Raw genomic sequence first — 18812 nt, forward strand, 5'->3', positions numbered from 1 at the left:
TGCTGGGAGGCTCTCTGCAGCAGGATCTGGCCGCTCAGGTCCAGGGACAGAGAGCATGATATTGGCAAAAAGAGTTCCAGAAACGATGGTCCATGAGATTCAAGCTGGACAAAAGAGGGAGTGAGTATGGGCTGATGCATGGGAATGAGGACGGGAAGATGCACAAAGGCAGGACTTACTTCGTTCACTGTTATTACCCAGAGCTGGAACAATCTTCCTACAGAACAATAATTATTTACAGCAGATGCCCAGTAAACAGTTATTGCAAGAATGAACTGAAGAAAATAGAGGTCTTGGCAATGCTGAAAAATGGCTAAAACTGGAGTAGCTAAACAAGTAATGTGAGAGATAAAAGGCTCTGATCAGAGTAGGAAAAAAAAAACTTCATTCTTGGGTTTTTAGGCATAAAGAGAATGTTAGGAACTGCCTATAATTTAGTAAACACGCATTTATTAGGTTAGCATGCATGACAGTTTTAAAAACCTCCAGTTCTCACAATTTTTAATTCAGACTGGCTAGATCTCGGGTGACTATTCTCTGCAGCCAGGAGTCAGAAGGAAGCTGCTCTAACACTTGCTTCAGCTAGGAGGCTTCCCCATCTCCTAAACGGAAACAGGTGGTCCAGACACGCACTATTCCATCTACCGGTACCATTCAGTTACTGTCCCACTTACTACTCACTGTGATATGATTGTAGATAAGCTGAGACCATCCAAAGAGATCTGCTAGTCTGTAAAACGCTGCCAATTTACACCGCAATAATTTCTCCCCTTTGTCATAGGCAATCGAATCAGATCCTCTAAGGTCATTCACAGGAGTCACCATACCAAGACCTGAAATAAAGAAAAACAAAACTCAAAGATTTACTATTTCTTACCAAAAGTAAATCAAATAATAACGGTTCTGAGGTAGTAATCTTCCACACTTGACCAGTCAGTCTCAAAAACTCAAAGACTTTCATAAAGACGGCGTTCCTCATCCCCAACATTAGCACAAGTTGAAATCAGTAACAAAAAGGTAGCAGAATTTGCGAGATGCAGTACAGCAATACTTAGAAGAAAATTTACAGTATTAGAAATTAACATTTATCAGAAAAGAAAGACTTTTTAAAAAATGATCTAGGTTTCTACCTTATGCAACTAGAAAGAGAAGAGGACATTAAATCCAAAAATAAAAAAGAAATGATGAAGATAAAAGTGGATATCAAACAGAAAAATAGTAACAAAAACTGATTTAATCTTGAGAAGATTAAAAATAAAATAATGAAATGGAAACAAAACAAAATACACCTCATCAACAAACATAGCAAAGATAAAAATTACTAATATAAAGAAGTAGAGGGGACATCACTACATATCTTACAGACATTAAAGGGATAATATGAACAACTATGCCAGATTTTTTAAACTTAGATAAAATAGACAAAGTCCTTAAAAGACACGAGCTACCAAAGCTCACTCCATAAGAAACAGATATCATGGGCAGCCCTATTTCCATTAAGCTGAATTTGCAGTTAAAACCCTTCCCATAAAGAACACACCGGCCCAGATGACTTCATTGTGACTTCTAGCACACATTTGAGGAATTCTTCAGAGCGCTTTCCAACTGACTCTATCAGGCCCGGCATCATCTTGATACCAAAACCACACCAAGCCATCATATTACATGATATTACAATAAAAAACAGACCAATATTGCTCATGAACACAGATGAAAAAACACTTACCAAAAGTTTAGCAAAATAATCCAGCAATATATAAAAAGAATAACACATCATGACTGAGAAGGTTTCTGTCAGGAATGCAAGGTTATTCAGCATTTAAAAAACAATCAATAGATTCACCGTATAGAAATAAAGAGGAAAAATCATGGAATCATTTTAATAGATGCAGAAAAAGCATTTCACAAAATTCAATAACCATTCAGGACAAAAGCTCTCAGAAAATTTGGATACAAGGGAACATCCTCGACTTGATAAGGGACATCTACAAAAAACTCACCACTAACATCAAACATAATACAGAAAGACCACATGTTTTTCTCCTAAGATCAGGAACAATGCAAGGATGCATACTCATGCATTCTTACTGAATACTGTACTGGGGGTTCCAACCAGTGCAATAAAGGAAGAAAAGGGAAAAAACAAAAACATACACATTGGAAAGAAAGGAAAACAGCATTTGACTGCATGCCCTCCTTGGTCCTCACACAATTACGCGTTGCTAGGTTAGATTCCTCTCTTTTTAGTGATGAACTGTCTCAAGCATACAGAACAGTTCAGAGAACAATACAAAGAACCACATATCTGTCATCTTGACCAAGATGTCAATCTTCTACTTCAGATCTTTCCTTTTTAAAAATTGTTATTTAGAAGATTTTCAGGGGGCTGGCCCGGTGGCTCAGGCAGTTAGAGCTCCATGCTCCTAACTCCGAAGGCTGCTGGTTCGATTCCCACATGGGCCAGTGGGCTCTCAACCACAAGGTTGCCGGTTCAATTCCTCGAGTCCCGCAAGGGATGGTGGGCGGCACCTCCTGCAACTAAGATTGAACACAGCACCTTGAGCTGAGCTGCTGCTGAGCTCCCAGATGGCTCAGTTGGTTGGAGCGCGTCCTCTCAACCACAAGGTTGCCGGTTTGACTCCCGCAAGGGATGGTGGGCTGTGCCCCCTGCAACTAGCAACGGCAACCGGACCTGGAGCTGAGCTGCGCCCTCCACAAACGAAGATTGAAAGGACAACAACTTGACTTGGAAAAAAGTCCTGGAAGTACACACTGTTCCCCAATAAAGTCCTGTTCCCCTTCCCCAATAAAATCTTTAAACAAACAAACAAAAAAGATGATTTTTCAGAAGATGGTGTGGCAGTGGCAGTACAGTGTTTGAATCTTCTTAAATCTCTATCTGAACCCCATACAAAAAAATTAATTAGAGCAACTAGGAGAGCAAAACCCCAAACCCCAGGATGGCAGCTACCACAAAACGAGGTTAACAAGGTAAGTCCACAAAACGGAAAATATAAGCGGGCAGGGCTGACATGACAGAGTGCCTGGTATCAGCATGGAACATCTGCCAAACCTGAGACTCCCAGAAGAACCAACAAGAATTCACTAGAAAGCTTGGAAGGCCAATTTCAGAACAGCAGCTGAAACCAAGGGGAGTTCTGTACACTTTTAATCCTCAAAAATTCTCCAAACTAACCATTCAAAACTGTCCTTCAGGACAAGTCTCACACTAAGAAATTTGTAGAAATCAGAACCCAAACTGAGTACCACAGACTATCAGAAATGAAAACAAAGGTCCAGATAAAAGTCAGGAGGGGAAAAAAACCCGATGTCATTAAACAAACTCCGTATTTTTAGCACTTCACAAAACAAAAGAAGAGGGAGTCATGACATGAGAATCATGACATTAACAAAGCTTTCCAGAAGCATGCTCCTCCAGAAAAACTGGTATCATGTAAAAATGAACAGAAAAATATCGTGCTCACATACCATACAAAAATTACAAGAAAAAAAAGCAGAATGACTACAGATAATGAAAGCACACAAGAAAGACATGTCCACAAAACAGATGAAAATGATTACCTAGTATTTCATAACAAGGTAAAGAAAGGCATTTCATAAAAGTATGAAAAAAATTTAATATCATTAGAAAATTTCAGAAATGAGGTCTATAACATAAAAGGAATTCAATATAAATGAAAAAATTATTTAAAAATAAACACTAAATGAAAAGTTGGAGAAAGAAGGTAAAAGGAAAAAAATTTTTAATCACAAAGAAATGAAGAAAGCTATAAAAAGGATCTGAGAAAGTGACAGTTTAAAAAGATACACCAAGAAAATCCAACATGCATATAACAGGAAGCCCTGAAGAAGAAAACAAAAGCAAGAGAAGAGAATACTAAAAAACAATTCAATAAAATACTGCTAAAATTAAAAATATTTAGAAAGGCATATCATCTGCGAAAATTAACCCAGAATAAGACATTTTGGTAATGTTGCTGGACTATAAAGAAAATGGTTGGTGCATCCAGGAAAAGAGACGAAGTCGCTTTTGTGGAAAGGCTGTCTTCAAATTTTAGTAACAATGCTTTGGGCCAGAAGAAAATGAATTCAGTATTTAAAATACATAAGACAGGAAAATGTGAGCCAAGGACTTTATACCCAAACTAACCAAATTAACACTGATGTATGACAGCCACAGCATGAAAGGACTCAAGGGTATTGTTCCCACAAGTGTCTTCTAAGAAGTCTGCTATAGAAGGAACTTCAGGAAACTAGAATGAGTAGGGAGCATTGATACAAAGACTGGTGGTGAGCATTAAATGTATATTTATTACAGAATTAAGTTATTCATTATAACATTAAATGAACGCTATAAGGGGGAGATCGTAGCATGTTATGGTTATATGCTGACAACACAGAGTATGACTATTTTAAAACAGTTGGTATAGTATTGGTACTGTGTGTGATATGTGGGAAAAAGCAAATGAGTAATCATGTAGTAGTCCAGTTTTGTTACCCCTGGTATCCTTGAGAACCAGAATTCTTGTTATGGAAGAAAGGAGAGATGTTAGATGTTAGATAGAAGAGGCTGAGCAAAAACCCCTTAGACTGAATTTTAATTGGAATACTTATAATGCCAATGTACCAAAAAAGTATATGAAGGTCTGACAATTAAGTTCGAGAACTCATTGCAACACTGTTGCTAACCTCTTTTGATATCAGAGGGATTATTCATTATAAATTTGTACCAACTGGACAAACAGTTAACCGAGTTTACTATTTGGAAGTGCTGAAAAGGCTGCATGAAAAAGTTAGACAAAAATGACCTGAACTTTTCACCAACAACTCATGGCTCTTACATCACGATAATGCACCAGCTCACACGGCACTGTCTGTGAGGGAGTTTTTAGCCAGTAAACCAATAACTGTATTGGAACACTCTCCCTGCTCACCTGATCTGGGCCCCCAATGACTTCTTCTTTAACTGAAGATAAAGGAAATATTGAAAGGAAGACATTTTGATGACATTCAGAACATCAAGGGTAATGCAACAACAGCTCTGATGGCCATTCCAGGAAAAGAGTTCCAAAATTGCTCTGAAGGGTGGCCTAGGCGCTGGCGTCGGTGCAAAGCTTCCCAAGGGGAGTACTTCGAAGGTGACCACAGTGATATTCAGCAGTGAGGTATGTAGCACCTTTTCTAGGATGAGTTCGTGAACTTAATTGCCAGACCTCATATAATTCACGAGATAATACAGATTTCCTAGTTCCATCAACCAAAGGCCTAGAAAGAATGGCTAACCCAGTAGCAACGTGCATCCCTAGCACCCAGACTAAAATTCCATTTCCCACAAAAAGAATTCAAGGTTTCTTAGCGAAATGGCTGATTGCAGATCTGGGGCAGGCAATGTACAAGATGAACCTAGAAGTCTTCTCCTCGTGGGAGATGGCTTGGAAGCTGTCAGACTTCCGGCTCAGGAGAGGCTCCCACTGGTCAAAGATGGGACAATGTAAGTACCAAAAAAGAGAACCGCAATGTTTTGAAACACATTAAATGTATTTAACTCTGAGTTCAAAATAATACGAAAAAACAATAACTCGTCACCTTAGAAGGATGACAGAAAAGCAACTTTTTATTTTGAAAAAGGTGCTCTTTCCTATATAAACTGTACCACTGGATAACCAAGAAGGGTTGAGGGAAAGGTTCCTTTTACCATATTTTGCCAAGTCTAATGTACACTTTTTTGCCCAAATTTGTGAGGAACAAATAAGGATGCGCATTACACATGGGCAGTACTAATTCCGTGTCTACGTAAATGTTTTTAATTCTTTTATTTATGCTTATGAGTTAAAAGTGTAACTCTAGAAACCAATAGTGATATCCGTATGCAAAATAATACCCTGGAATACAATAATCAGTTTTTTTGAACTTACGAAGAGTTCTTGCCCTTATGTGATGTGTAAATATTGTAAATTTGTTGCCGGTATATAAAATTTCTTGTACCTGGTACCTGTTTTAGTGTTTTGTAATTATTTGTTACATAAAATTTCTTGTGCCGTACGTTAAAAACTAAATGCTAAAAATTCCTTTATAATACAAAAACAAGCACTAAATGTAAACAAGTAAAAATTTGGATTACAAAATTAAATTGAAAGATATTTTTCCCTGAAAGTTTGGGCGAAAAACACAGGTGCGCATCATACACGGGAGTGCATTATATACAGCAAAATACGGTATGTGTGCGTGTGGAGAGATGACTTTCAACAGATCGGCGAGGAAGTTGCTCTGCCATGAACCAAACCCCAACCCAAAAGCAGGTCATCCGCAAATGGTTTAGCACCAGGTTCCTCAGAATACGTGTTGAGTGATGGGAAGGAGCAGCCCCCTTTTTGACCACACCCCATTTTCTAGAGAAGTTTCTCTTCACACCCAAGAGGAGATAGAATCAGGAATCAGCAAAATTCAGACCGTAGCGAACTCCACTGTTCAAAAACCCACCATCTTTACAGTACAAGGAGAAAAAAGAGAGAGATGGAGGGGTAACTTGTAGCTTTCTAAAGCCTTGAGAGACGTTAAGTCAAAACAAACACAAGCTAACCCACAGTATTGAGGGATGACCTCTTAGGTGATGGGACTATACAGAAAAGCCAGGCAGTGAATGACTGCTGCAGTAAGTCCAGACGGTGGTGCTTCACCTGGGCGCTGGCTATCAAAGGGCTCAGATTAAAATCATTCATAAACTACATGCCATTTGTTCTATGTCATTTATGTATGTTATACTTTACAACAAAGGCTAAAACTGGTTTTCAAATTTTTATTTTTAAGAATGAAACTATTAGATACAATTAAAAATATTTAGATTTGTTCCTTTCTTTTTTTGGTGTGGCATTACTAAAATAAAATTTCCTTTCTCTCTGATTAGAAGACAATATGCAAGTAAATACATTACATTATTCTTTTATCTAATTCTTCTGAAATATCACTGGAATCCACTAAGAATCCCTGTGAAAACATGAAAACCTTACCAACTACCATTTGACTTAAGGATGGAGGGTTGAGCTAGATAATTAAATACTATTCTTGATACTCTCTAGACATTAATGATAGGTCCCTCTGGTGAACGTCAGTTCACCTCTAAGAATACCATGGACGGATGGGCAAACAGCAAACGCCAGGTGATGTAACGGAAACCAGTAAGGTAGGCCAGTCAGTCAGAAGCTGACTATCCAGCTAGAACCATCAGAGATGGATCAGGGCTCAGTACACAGCAGGCCATAGTTTTTGATGCTCAAGTGACACTCGGCCACCACACCTTTGCACAGCTAACCGTCCTTTGCTCACATTCACCCACCCAACATTTCCCCTCTGGCTTACTTTTGGAATTTCTGTTTCTCATTTGCGAGCAGCACTGAGGAATGATGGGTAAGAAATGTTGGCGTGGCTGAAATGAGTTCAGGCACAACTGACGTGCTGCTCCACAAGCATTAATTTCTGATTAGCTCAATTCACAAAGTGTCTGAGAAGCCACATAAAAAGTCACCTGCCTGAGAAATAACAGTCTCCCCGGCTCATAAAAAGGAGCCCTCCACATTCAAGACACATCCAGGCTTACTACCTATTTTTCACTGACTAAAACACATTCATTTTCAAAAGACCCCATTCTATGTATCACAGTCATGTGTTGTGTGCCCGTCTATTTCACATGTCAGGACATTTCTTCTGGAAAAGGACAGAGCATGTACAGTGTCAGAAGTACTCACTCATGTTCAAGGCAGCCATCCCTCCTTGTGGGGCTGCTGGGTAGACATTTGGCACATTCGCCGTCATGAAATCTGCGATCTGCTGCAGTGCCAACAGGCCTGTGGGGTTCTTGCCCTTCTTGAACTGTTCCTGTATCATTGATTCCAATTCTTCACAGAAAGCCTAACAAGGCAAATTCAAACAGTGAGACACCCTTTCTGTTCTGTGGAAGGCAGGGGTATCTTTCAGAGACTGGTCTTTCATTTGTTTTCATCCAGGGCTAGAAAGGCACGTGGATGCTCTCATACACTGCTACTTAAAGCATAAATTGGCACATTCTTTCAGGAAAGTCACTTAACAATATAAAAACTTAACTTCAATAGGCATTCTGTTCTTAGGAATTTTTTTTAATGAAATCATCGGGGATGTGCTCAAAGATTTATTCATAAGGATGTTCATTCCAACAGTACTGCTAAAAGGGAAAACAGGTTAACAGGCTGCATTGTAAGCAGCAGAGGACTGATGAAACCCACTGACCCGCCTGACAATGGAATTCTATGCACACATTCAAGATGAGAGGCCAAAAAAAATGAAATGGCATAAAACTGCTCTTGATATACATTTGAGTTAAAAGGTTATAAAGCAATACAACCAGTTTTTATGAGTAAATACTTATATAAACACAGAAAAAGACTACAAGTAAACATATCAAAGTGTTCACTGTAATTCTCTTAGTGACAGAATCAGGAATTTTCGTGTTCTACTTTGTGCTTCTCAGTATTTTCTTCATAATTTGCTTTTTGAAATTACTTTTTTAAAGTTGAAAAGCGAACCCTAAAACATTTGTCTGTCATCAAACAATCCTAAATGAGGCAGAAAAGTTAATTTTGGTTGATAATTTTAATACAAAGTCACTACTGAAACAATATATGTAATTTAGTTTCCCCAAACTCTATTAAAATAATTTTTCACATATTCTATAAATAAATCTTGTCAAATAATTATAAATAATAGTTAATGTGAAATATGAGCTTGCTGATTATCCAGATCTGATTATAAGCTTCTGGATGGTTCTATATTAATCTTGTTTCTAGTTTCTCACTACTTGAGTTGAAAAGATACATTGCCAGTGACAGTCTAAGTGTACCTATCACATGAGGGAAGCAAGCAACAGCAAACGTAAAGGTGTTAATTTAACAGTATAAACGAATATAAAGAACCAGGAGCCTGTCTCTCCTATTAAGAGACAGAAATTCACAGGTCATGTTTTGTGGAAATCAGGGAGGAGGGAAAAGCTGACGGGGGCTTTGAGGCCAGGAAGAAATGAAATAAACCACCAGCCGTGGTTTGGGGCCACTGGTTGGCAATGCAGAATGCACTGATATGGATGGATACGCACAGCTATAGACAGAGAGATGGAGACAGGCGACAGCACCCCCTAAACATCAGCGTGCTGGCACAGGGAATACAAAAGCTGAATTCAACATGCTCCCTGCCCTCATGGGCGCCCCCATCTGAAAAACCAATCCATGTCAATGGTTTGCAAATCCACACACAAAATCTCTGGGAATCTCAATTCCACATACACTGTAACATGTACCACATACTCACACGCCACTGTAATGTAGTGCACACATCTCCACACACAGAACACCAGGCACTGAGTCTACACAAATGGAAAGGATGGTCCCTGCGCACCAGGAGCTTAAAACTTAGTCAGGAAAACACAAAAAGGAAAATGACAGTCCAGGGGGCCCTCTGTATCAATGGCATTCCAGAGGGCCTGCACGTGCAGTAAGGAGCTGAGCGTAGCAGTGACCAGTGAAGGCTTGCAGCCATCCGTCTGGATCCCAGGGGCTGGCTCCAGCCACCACTCACCGCCAGGCACCTGCAATGCTTAATGCTTCCCTGGTCCGAACTCCCGACGGTTCAACTTCCATACTCTCACCTCCCAACTTCTGGCCGCCTCTCCTCCAATGACCTGACATCCAACTCCCCTCGGCCTCCCATATCCACGGCTTACCCTAGACCTGCTCATTCCCAGTAAGTGCGCCCCTCTTTGATCTCAGAGCCAAACATGTGCTCTCCAAACACCCCCTCCTGGAGTCCAGCTCACCCTTTCTTCAACCCGTCCATCGTGACCGACCCCTTTTCACCGTCCATCCCTTCCCTTCCGGGTATGCTGCCCCCCTCACCCAGCTCAGGCCCTTGGTTGAACATTACAGTCATTCCCCTGCTCACACCTTCAACTCTCCCATTTCTTCTGGCAGAATCCCAGGCTCCTCACCACTCCTGCTCAGGCTGCTGCAAGTGGCTGGAAGCAGAAGCCAGACCAGGCTGTGCTGGCTCCCTGTGAGTTCATGCCCACTGCCCTGCGTGTGCCCTGTGTGCTAACCCAGCGAGCACAGTCGCCTTTCCTCGCCCAGACCCTCGCCCACTCCATGCCTTCTCTCCCTCCTTCTCACACCCCCTGCCCCATCCCTGAGACCATTCTTGGCTGATAACTCCATGTGCTATTTGCTGCACTGAGAACAGAGTCAGTGGGAACAAAGCTCCCCAAGTTCCCCTCGCATCTACCTGACTCTCAGCATCTGTGCCCACGGGTGGGCCTTCCCACTCCTCGCCGCGGGTGAACTATCCATGCTCTGAAAACCAAGAACCCACAGCACGTGCATTCCTATCAGCAAGGCACTCACACCCTCTCCCTCCTCCCGCCCATCAGCAGTTCTATGTATCCCACACTCATTGTAAAACTCAGGTGAGTCTGCCTCTCTCCCCCTTTACTAGCGGCACCCTGCCCCAGGCCATCATTTCTTGTCTCTCTCTCTTGCCCCACCCACATGCTCTCTCTATACCAAACCCAGACCAAGTTCTTTAAAAACTCAATCGTGTCATTCCTCTCTGCAGTTCTGCAATGACTCCCTACTGTACTCTGAGTGCAAAACAAACTCCAGATCGGAGCTACCCAGCCTTCCAGCACCTGCTCGGGCCTCCTCTCCAACTCACTGCACCTCCCTCCTGCCACCTCCTAAGCTCAAACACAACACTGTTTTTGGACTCTTCCCGCCCATCACGCACATTAGCTCCTCCCTCAACCGAGAAGGCCCTGCCCCGTCCCTGCACAGCGGCCCACAACTTCCGGTCGCCCAGAGTCGGATGAAGCCTTGCTCCCTCAGAGAGGCCTGTCTAATCACATCATTCGCAATGCAATAACCCACCTGTTTCCTACACGGCACTTCTATGTGTTGTTTATGTCCTTCGACTAAAATACAAAGTCTAAGGCTTGACCTGGGTGCTGTCACAGGTGTTACACATATGTCAAAATTCACCAAGCTGTACACTTAAGATCTGTGCACGCTACTGTACGTTCTATACCTCAGTAACACGTAATAACTAAACAAATACAATCGGTTCGAGTTAGAGGCCTTGTATATCTCGTTTACTGCTAAATCCTCCGTTCCTAAGAGAGAACAAACATCAAAAAAATTCAATGAATATCCCCCAAATGACATCCCAAAATATGAAGGGAATACAGTAAGAACAGACTAGCAGGCTGAAGCACACACAAGCGCAGCAACAGGAGAAAACATGAAGACAGTACGCCTTCACCTAGAGACGCAAACAGAAGACACGTAGTTGTAGTGCAAATGCTGATCAACCAATAAAGCAGGTAGGGCTGAGGCCTACTACGTGCCCAGCACCCAGCTCGGTATTTTGGAGGAAACAGTAAGTTTTACAAGGTCCCAATAAATAAAGACTCTCTGGAGAAGCCGAGAGTAAAAACAAGAAATAAACACCCCTCTCCTTTATGATACTGAAGACTTCATTAATCGTGTCTGAGAACTTGAACTAAACGGAATTCTTCCAACAGCGATACACACGTGTACAAGGCCCTGGTGGCCTGTGTTAAGATACACTGAGTGACACACATGACGGAGCACCGAGCAGAAGCTCTGGAAGGAGGAAGACCTCCTCAGGGGGGGCTGCGCTTACAGGACTCTGCAGAATCATGGACACCCTCTTTTTTTGCTCCATCATGTTGAAGTCCTGGCGAAGGTCTGGTGCCATGTTCCTCTCTCGCAGGTATTCTGGACTGTTCTCATCCACCCTGTCGAAGTACCTCTCTTTGTGAGGGGCTGTGGTTGGGGGTGGTGAGGTCACCACTGCGGCCCGAGTATCACCATTCATTGCACAATCTTCCTGGGCTCCTACAGAATCAAAACAAAAGAAAGTATTGTTTTTGAATCAATGTCCAATAGCATTTCACAACGAGCACGTCAGCCTGATAAATACAATTTTCAGCGTGAGGACACTCTCATCGACCAGTTGGGACCGTGACCTGTGAGGCTTCTTTGTGGCCCCCGAGGCACGTGGCTGATCAGCGCCTCAGTGCCACTCTTCCACTGCTCAATGGCATTTCTTGTCCTTGCCATTGTTCTTCCACAGACAACAGGAGAACAATCTAGTAAAGCTATTATGTCCTCTGACAAATTGAGAATGAACTAGATATTAAATATTTGGCCACAAGATAGTTTAGTCGTGATATTGTCCCACCCCAACAGGATCTGCTAATAGCACAGTTCATTTCTGAAGAAGTAGGATTTATGATATTTTTCTAAAAAAGCATCAGTAGTGATTTTGCAAAGCATTCCGAAGGCAGATCAATGGAGAGAAGCTGCTCACACATCTGCACTCGGGCAAAAGGGAAAGGCCCCTCACCAACACCACCTTTGTCGTTCAAAGACAACAGCACGTGCACGTGCCCCAGGTTGTGAACAACCTACAGAACGCCCAAGGAGCACAAATAGGAAAGTCTACTAACATGGCTACTTCCGGGGCATTTTCTTTTTTTTTTTTTTCCCCTTCTTCCGCCTCCCCCCCACACTCTGGTTCAAGCCGTAGTTTCTCAGTCTAGTTGTGTAGGACACAGCTCCCTGGCCCACGCTGGTGTTAAGAGCCTTGCACTCCCCTGGCTGAGGCAGTTGGTCGCCGGTCTGGGTCAGCCACTCCCAGCAGCTCAGGGCAGCTCTTGCCAGCTGCCGGCCACTCCTGGCAGCACATGGCAGCCCACACCGACTTCTGGCTGCTCACGGCAGCCCAGCTCCAGGGAGAGCTGTTATTCACAATCTCAGCTGCAGAGTGTGCAGCTCACTGGCCCCTGTGGGCATCAAACCGGCGACATCGGTGTTAGGAGCACGGTGCTCCAACCACCTGAGCCACCAGGCCGGCCCTGTGCATTCTTTTCAATCCCAGTCTCTTATGTGAAATGCTGTTCAAACATACTGAATTATGTTCACCTTGAACTACTAAATCTCTAAGCAGTACCTTCACTAATCATACAAGAAGTTCGATTTCTGTTCTGTTCCTATACATCGCTGAACGGAAGCTTTAACAATCTAAACGCAGTATTTACCGAACATCTATTATTTTCTGTCCAGTCACAAATGAACTGGACGTGCCCCTCATTTTGAGGAAGCTGGACTCCGTGTAGCGGGGAGACAGACACGGGGAAAGGTGGAGGTGCTGACACAGCCGGTATCTAGAGCCAGGATGGAACAGGAGAGCGGCCGGCACAAGAATACAAACGAAGAAGACGACGCTGAAGCAGCACCTGGAACAGTTCCCCGCATACACTGAGCGTGTAAAGAAAACATTTTTGAATAAATTAAGATCAGGAAAGAAAGGATAAAGAGACAAAATGAGAAACAGTCTCTGAAGCCCCAGGCAGAGCGTTTTAATGGAGACTGAGTGAACAACAGTTCCCCAGGCCAGTGAGGTAAGCAGGCAAGGATTTAAAAGTGGATTAAGTCAGCAGCTAGTAACTAGTACCCCTTCCTTACACTAGACACAAAAGTCATTCCAAATGGAACACAGACCAAAACATAACAGTAAAAACTATAAAATTCTTAGGAGAAAACACAGAGGTAAATCTATGAGAACGTGGGTTAGGCATCAAAAAGGACCAGCAACAAAAAAGAGATAAAATGCACTTCCTCAAAAGTAAAAACATTTGTGCTTCAAAGGATACATAACAAAGTGAACAGACAACCCACAGACAGGGAGAAAATATTTGCAAATCATACATCTGAGACGTGATGTACATCCAGGATATATAAAGAGCTCTTAAACTTAATAACGAAAGTACCAATAACGAATTTGAAACTCATCAGGTGACCACAGTGGATGTCACAAGGAGCACAACGTCCCCGCTGAGCCTTACCTAAGGTCCTGATCCCCAGATCCTGAGATATGAGTAATAATTATTTTACGCTGCGACATCCTTCCATGGTTTGCTCTGCTGCAACAGGTGACTAACATAACGTGAATGATGCGAGGGGAAGGAGAATGGCAGCAGCCCCAGTCGTATTCTAGCCATTGCTCTTTACTGGTGTTTGAGCCCCTTGCCTTCTGGTGCCGACATGCTATTGTCTCCCTCCCTTTATTGATGAGGGAACCTAGGTCCTACTAGGAGGCTGCCTGCGGTTCCAGGCCACCTGGAGGCAGGGCTTTGTTCTTAACCTCTAGGCCACATTGTAAGTGACAGTGGGTGGCAGCAGAAGCAGTGGGGGGAGAGGGGGAGGGAGGAGGGGGATGGAATCAAGGGCACAGGTGCAAAGACTGGCCTTGAAGAAGAGCCCCCAACCTTGGGAATCCTGTGCTGCCACCGTTAGTTTTTCAATGTGCATATGAACTGACTCGGAATCCTGTTAAGATACAAATTCAGATTCAGTAGGTGTGTGTGTGTGGGGCGGGGGCTGAGATTCTGCACATCTTATGAGCTCCCAGTGATACCAGTGCCACTGAACTTGGACCACAGGGAACACCACGGCTTTAAAGAATATTTGGTTTACACAAAAAATATTTTGTGGTACCAACAGCTACAAAATCTGTTGAAGAAACCTTTTTTTCAAGAAAAAGATCCATTTGGATATTGCTTTTAAAACCAAAAGATATGATAGAAATAACAGCATGTTTAAAGTGATACCATTTCAAGCACTTCAAGTATGAAAATAACCGAGGACTAAAAGTCATCACAGTAAACGAAGCGATGACCTAACTGTACTCTTTAAAATGTACTGTTCTCTAAACATTTCCTTTAAAATACTGAGTTTAATCTGTTTACTTAAACGCAGTTTGTTCTAAAAGATCGACCCAAAGAACAAAACAGTAATGGTTATCTGACATTTCTTCATTAGATGTAAATGAAGCTGAACATTCTGAGCCAATGATAAAAATGTTCTACTTCAGCGTTAAAAAAAAGACAAAAGGACATAAACCACAGTATTATGGTTACCCTATTACTAAGTGAGTCCCAATTTTAAGTTATTTTTGTCAGTAAATAAGGACAGAGGGGAGCATTTCAGAGGCAACTAGAGCTGTTTCCTGGTCCCAGGGCTGACTGAAAGAAAAGAATCTTTGTAAAACCAACATGTAAAGATAAAGCAGCGATAACTCACTTTTTATTGCGAATTGCCATGTGAATGGGGAAGAAAAAGACTGCAGACAAGTATGCGTTCCATTCCTTCAATAAGGAGGTCTATAAATTTAAATCAAAGTATACATAGTCTGAGCCCAATAATGAAGAATAAACATAATTCCACTTTTAAAATACAAAATCTGTACTTGGTTTTTTGTGAGTTATAGCTTCAGGTTTCATTAATTTAATTTTTAAGAGTGTGTTAAGACAGCAAATTTTTTAAGAAAGATCTCCACAAAAAAGTTATTACTTAATCCAAATTTTTTAAAAATGGAAAACTACAGATGTAAAAAAATTCCAACATCTAGAGTAACTTAATTTAAAAAGTAGGATCGATGTCCAATACACAGATGGTTGTAACATATTAAAATCTCAATACAATATTATAAAACTGAAGATTCTTTAGTATAATATACATGAGATTATAACATGTTTAAATGAAAAACTATAAAATTTCCTCTTCGATAATCTTATCAATATTATAATCACAAACAAGATAACATCATGGCAAACAAGATGCATTAAAGTTGACTAGAGAGTCCAGAGAGGCACTGATTAACATTCCTCTATCTCAATAATCTATAAAGCTGCTAGAATTTTACCTGTGTAAAAGGTTAAGAGGTCACAAATCTCAGTATGTTGATAACCTGAATCAGTGAAATCTCCGGGAACAATATTTTCAAGTAAGCACGCATGCGCACCCAACAGAACCCAAAAGTCTGGATGAACCATGCAAAGAAGCCCGGCCTACCTGTGTGACACCTCAGTCACCCACCCTTCCCATCACAACCACACCACTGTAGTCTACATAATGACCACTCACTTCCGGGACACACAATAGCCTCCTAAAGAGCTCCTCTGCATCCAGCCTCCTAACCGTCCCCACACCAATCCAGTCTCAACAGCTAGGCCAGGGAGCGTTGTAAAGCTTGCCACTCAGTCCTCGGCTTAAAACCTGACAGCTAATAGGAGGACCTTAGCTGGAACCTGATTCAAAACACTGTAAAATAAACATCCAAAAATGACATTTGAAACAATTGGAAATTTGAACACTAACTGGACTTGGACAGCATCAAGAAACTGTTAAAAATTTTAGGTGTGATATTATTATGGTCATATTAGATACTTACAGAAATATTTGTGTATGAAATAAAAGAACATCTGGAATTTGCCTAAAACATATGGCGTGGAGGGAGAGTAAGGTTACATTGAAAAAACAAGACTGGCCATGAGATAATAATAGTTGAAGCTGGAGGAAGAATAAAACAGGGTTCATTATACTACTCTATTTTGTTACGTGTCTGAAAAGGCCCCTAATTTTCCATGCTCTTAGAATAAAGTACCTCCAGACCTTACGTATGCTGGTCTCTGCCTGTCTTTGGGTGAACACATTTCAGCATGTTCTTCCAGATAGGCATTACTGATATTGGGAAGAAAGGATATTTTAAGATTAACATCACTTTTCTAATGTCCCACTCTGTCTAATATGTCATTTATTAACCTGGAAATAAGAATGGGTGCCCTGGAATATTCTTTCTTAGCAAAGATATTCTTTCCAACCCCAGGGTGATCCATCCTCACTGATTTGTAGCTAAACCTCAGATCAGAAACCAGACACATTTTTGCTTCTCTAAGATACCTAATGAGCCAATTCTAAAGCTTTTGGGCAGATTCCATTATTTCTTGGCACTTCCCCTCTGGCACAGACATTCTGCTAATGGCTCACTATTCCAACCATTCACATGATTTACTTTTGAATCCCTAAAGGCAGAACACTCAAACCAAAGACTGAAACAAGAAGGCAAGAAGGTGGCCTCTAAATAAGCACCTTCTAGAAGACCAGAAGGTTTGGTCAGCTGCTAAATGTTCTTAGAACATACCTCAGGAAGCATAATGACTGCCAGGTGGTAATGCATTATTGCTCCACAGAAAATAAATCAGGAGGTATCAGAGATGCTCGTGTGGTAATAAAAGTGACACTCACCTCCAGGCAGCCTTTGGCACAGTCACTAGAAGAACAGGAAGAGTGACCTCTGCAGTCCTTCCTCTATTTCTACTAACTCTGGTGCTTAACATGCACATCGCCACTAGAACTACCTTCCACACGTGTGCAAGGCACCAGAGGTAAAAACGCACAAAATGACAGACAAACAAAAGGTACTCTATCAAACACTCTTGGTGCCATGACCGAAATCTACTTACGTAGGAGCAAGGAGAAAGTGTCCAGTGGTGGGAGGCAGAAAAAGCAGACAAAGAGTGCTATGGGTTGAACTGTGTCCCCCAAATTCACGTTGAAGCCCTAAGCCCAGGATCTCAGAAAGTGACCTTACTTGGAAATAGGGTCGCTGCAGATGGAATTAGTTAAGATGAGGTCATACTGGAGCAGGCTGGGCCCCTAATCCAATAGGACTGGTGTCCTTATTGAAAGAGGGAATTTGGACACAAGCACGGATATCAGCTGAGGTCACGCATTTACAAGACAAGGAACGCCACAGATTGCCAGTCAATCCCCAGCAGCCAGGGGAAAGGCCTGGACCAGATCCTCCCTCAGGCCCAGAAGGAACCAACTCTGCCTCCAGACTGAGAGACAATGCATTTCCGCTGTTTAATTTCTGTACTCTGTCAAGGCAGACCCGGGGAATATGGAGGGCAGTCAGGGAAGCTTCCAGGAAGAGATGCTTTCAGAGCTAAGCGGAGCTTCCACATGGCCTGGGGCAGACAGGGCGCAGTGATCTGGTGAATGGACATGTACCAAGCTTTAAAGACAGTGGCACAGAAGGGATAGCACAGTGAGCGAGCGGCAGTCCCCTCCCTTCACACTGAGTGCTCGGCACACAGCTCAAGGAGTGTGCAATGAACTCACTGAACTCCTCTCTCTTCAGAACCTTTCAGCCCCACTCAGTCTCAAGACGCAGCTCAAAGATTTCCTGTTCTGGGGAGCCTTCCCAAGGCGCTGAGCTTGGCCCTGGGCCTCCTGGTCCAAGACACTTTATTCTCACCTCTTCTCAGCCATTTTCAGACAGGACCAAAACATCTGAGTAAATGCTCCTTCACCAATTTGTGGGCCCGTGAGGAGCAGGGCCACTTACTCCCTAACTCATTTGGTAAGCGAGCCCTGGGAGAGGATTTCCCGCGGAGTAGGGAGGGACCGACACACGCTTTGCTCCTGAACAAAGTCGGAGATCTGCTGCAAGGCACCCCCTAACTTCTGTGCAAGGGCTCCAGGAGGTTTGTGTCCTGAATGAAACCGCACCATTTGTTTTATGAAACAAAGCACAACGCAGAAGGCAGACTCACCAAAACGCGTCAGTGAGGCGACGGATGTGCTAATTAACCTGATGTGGGGTCACTTCACAATGTGGAAACGTATCAGACCATCATGTACACATCAACTACATTACCACTTTATTGTCAACTGTACCTCAGTAAACCTAGAAAAAAGCTGAAAAAGTGGATCTGGAAAGGTTGCAAGATTTTTTTTTTTAATTTTTTTTTCAAGTACAAATGATGTACAATATTTTATTAGCTTCAGGTGTACAGCATAGCGGTTAGACACTTACATACCTAACGATGTGATCCCCCGATGAGACTA

General features: G+C 42.3%; 1 protein-coding gene across 13 annotated transcripts in view; it reads right to left on the bottom strand.

Moving 5' to 3' along the window:
- Positions 1-18812, bottom strand: part of ADD1 (adducin 1) — an 87273-nt gene that overhangs the window by 30987 nt on the left and 37474 nt on the right. For 11 of the 13 annotated variants that reach the window (XM_019711481.3, XM_019711479.3, XM_074320482.2 and 8 more), the window contains 3 exons: positions 11737-11951; positions 7764-7926; positions 682-833 (listed from right to left, as the gene is read on the bottom strand). In XM_019711481.3, coding sequence (XP_019567040.3) covers positions 682-833; positions 7764-7926; positions 11737-11931 — 510 coding nt within the window. In that variant the 5' untranslated portion in view covers positions 11932-11951. Of the gene's footprint in view, positions 1-681; positions 834-7763; positions 7927-11736; positions 11952-15200; positions 15281-18812 lie in introns of all 13 variants that reach the window. The other 2 variants (XM_074320471.2, XM_019711480.3) reach the window with 1 other exon arrangement.

Source organism: Rhinolophus sinicus, chromosome 1, assembly GCF_057876585.1.
Source record: "Rhinolophus sinicus isolate RSI-liver-muscle chromosome 1, RSI-T2T, whole genome shotgun sequence".
Taxonomy (NCBI): domain Eukaryota; kingdom Metazoa; phylum Chordata; class Mammalia; order Chiroptera; family Rhinolophidae; genus Rhinolophus; species Rhinolophus sinicus.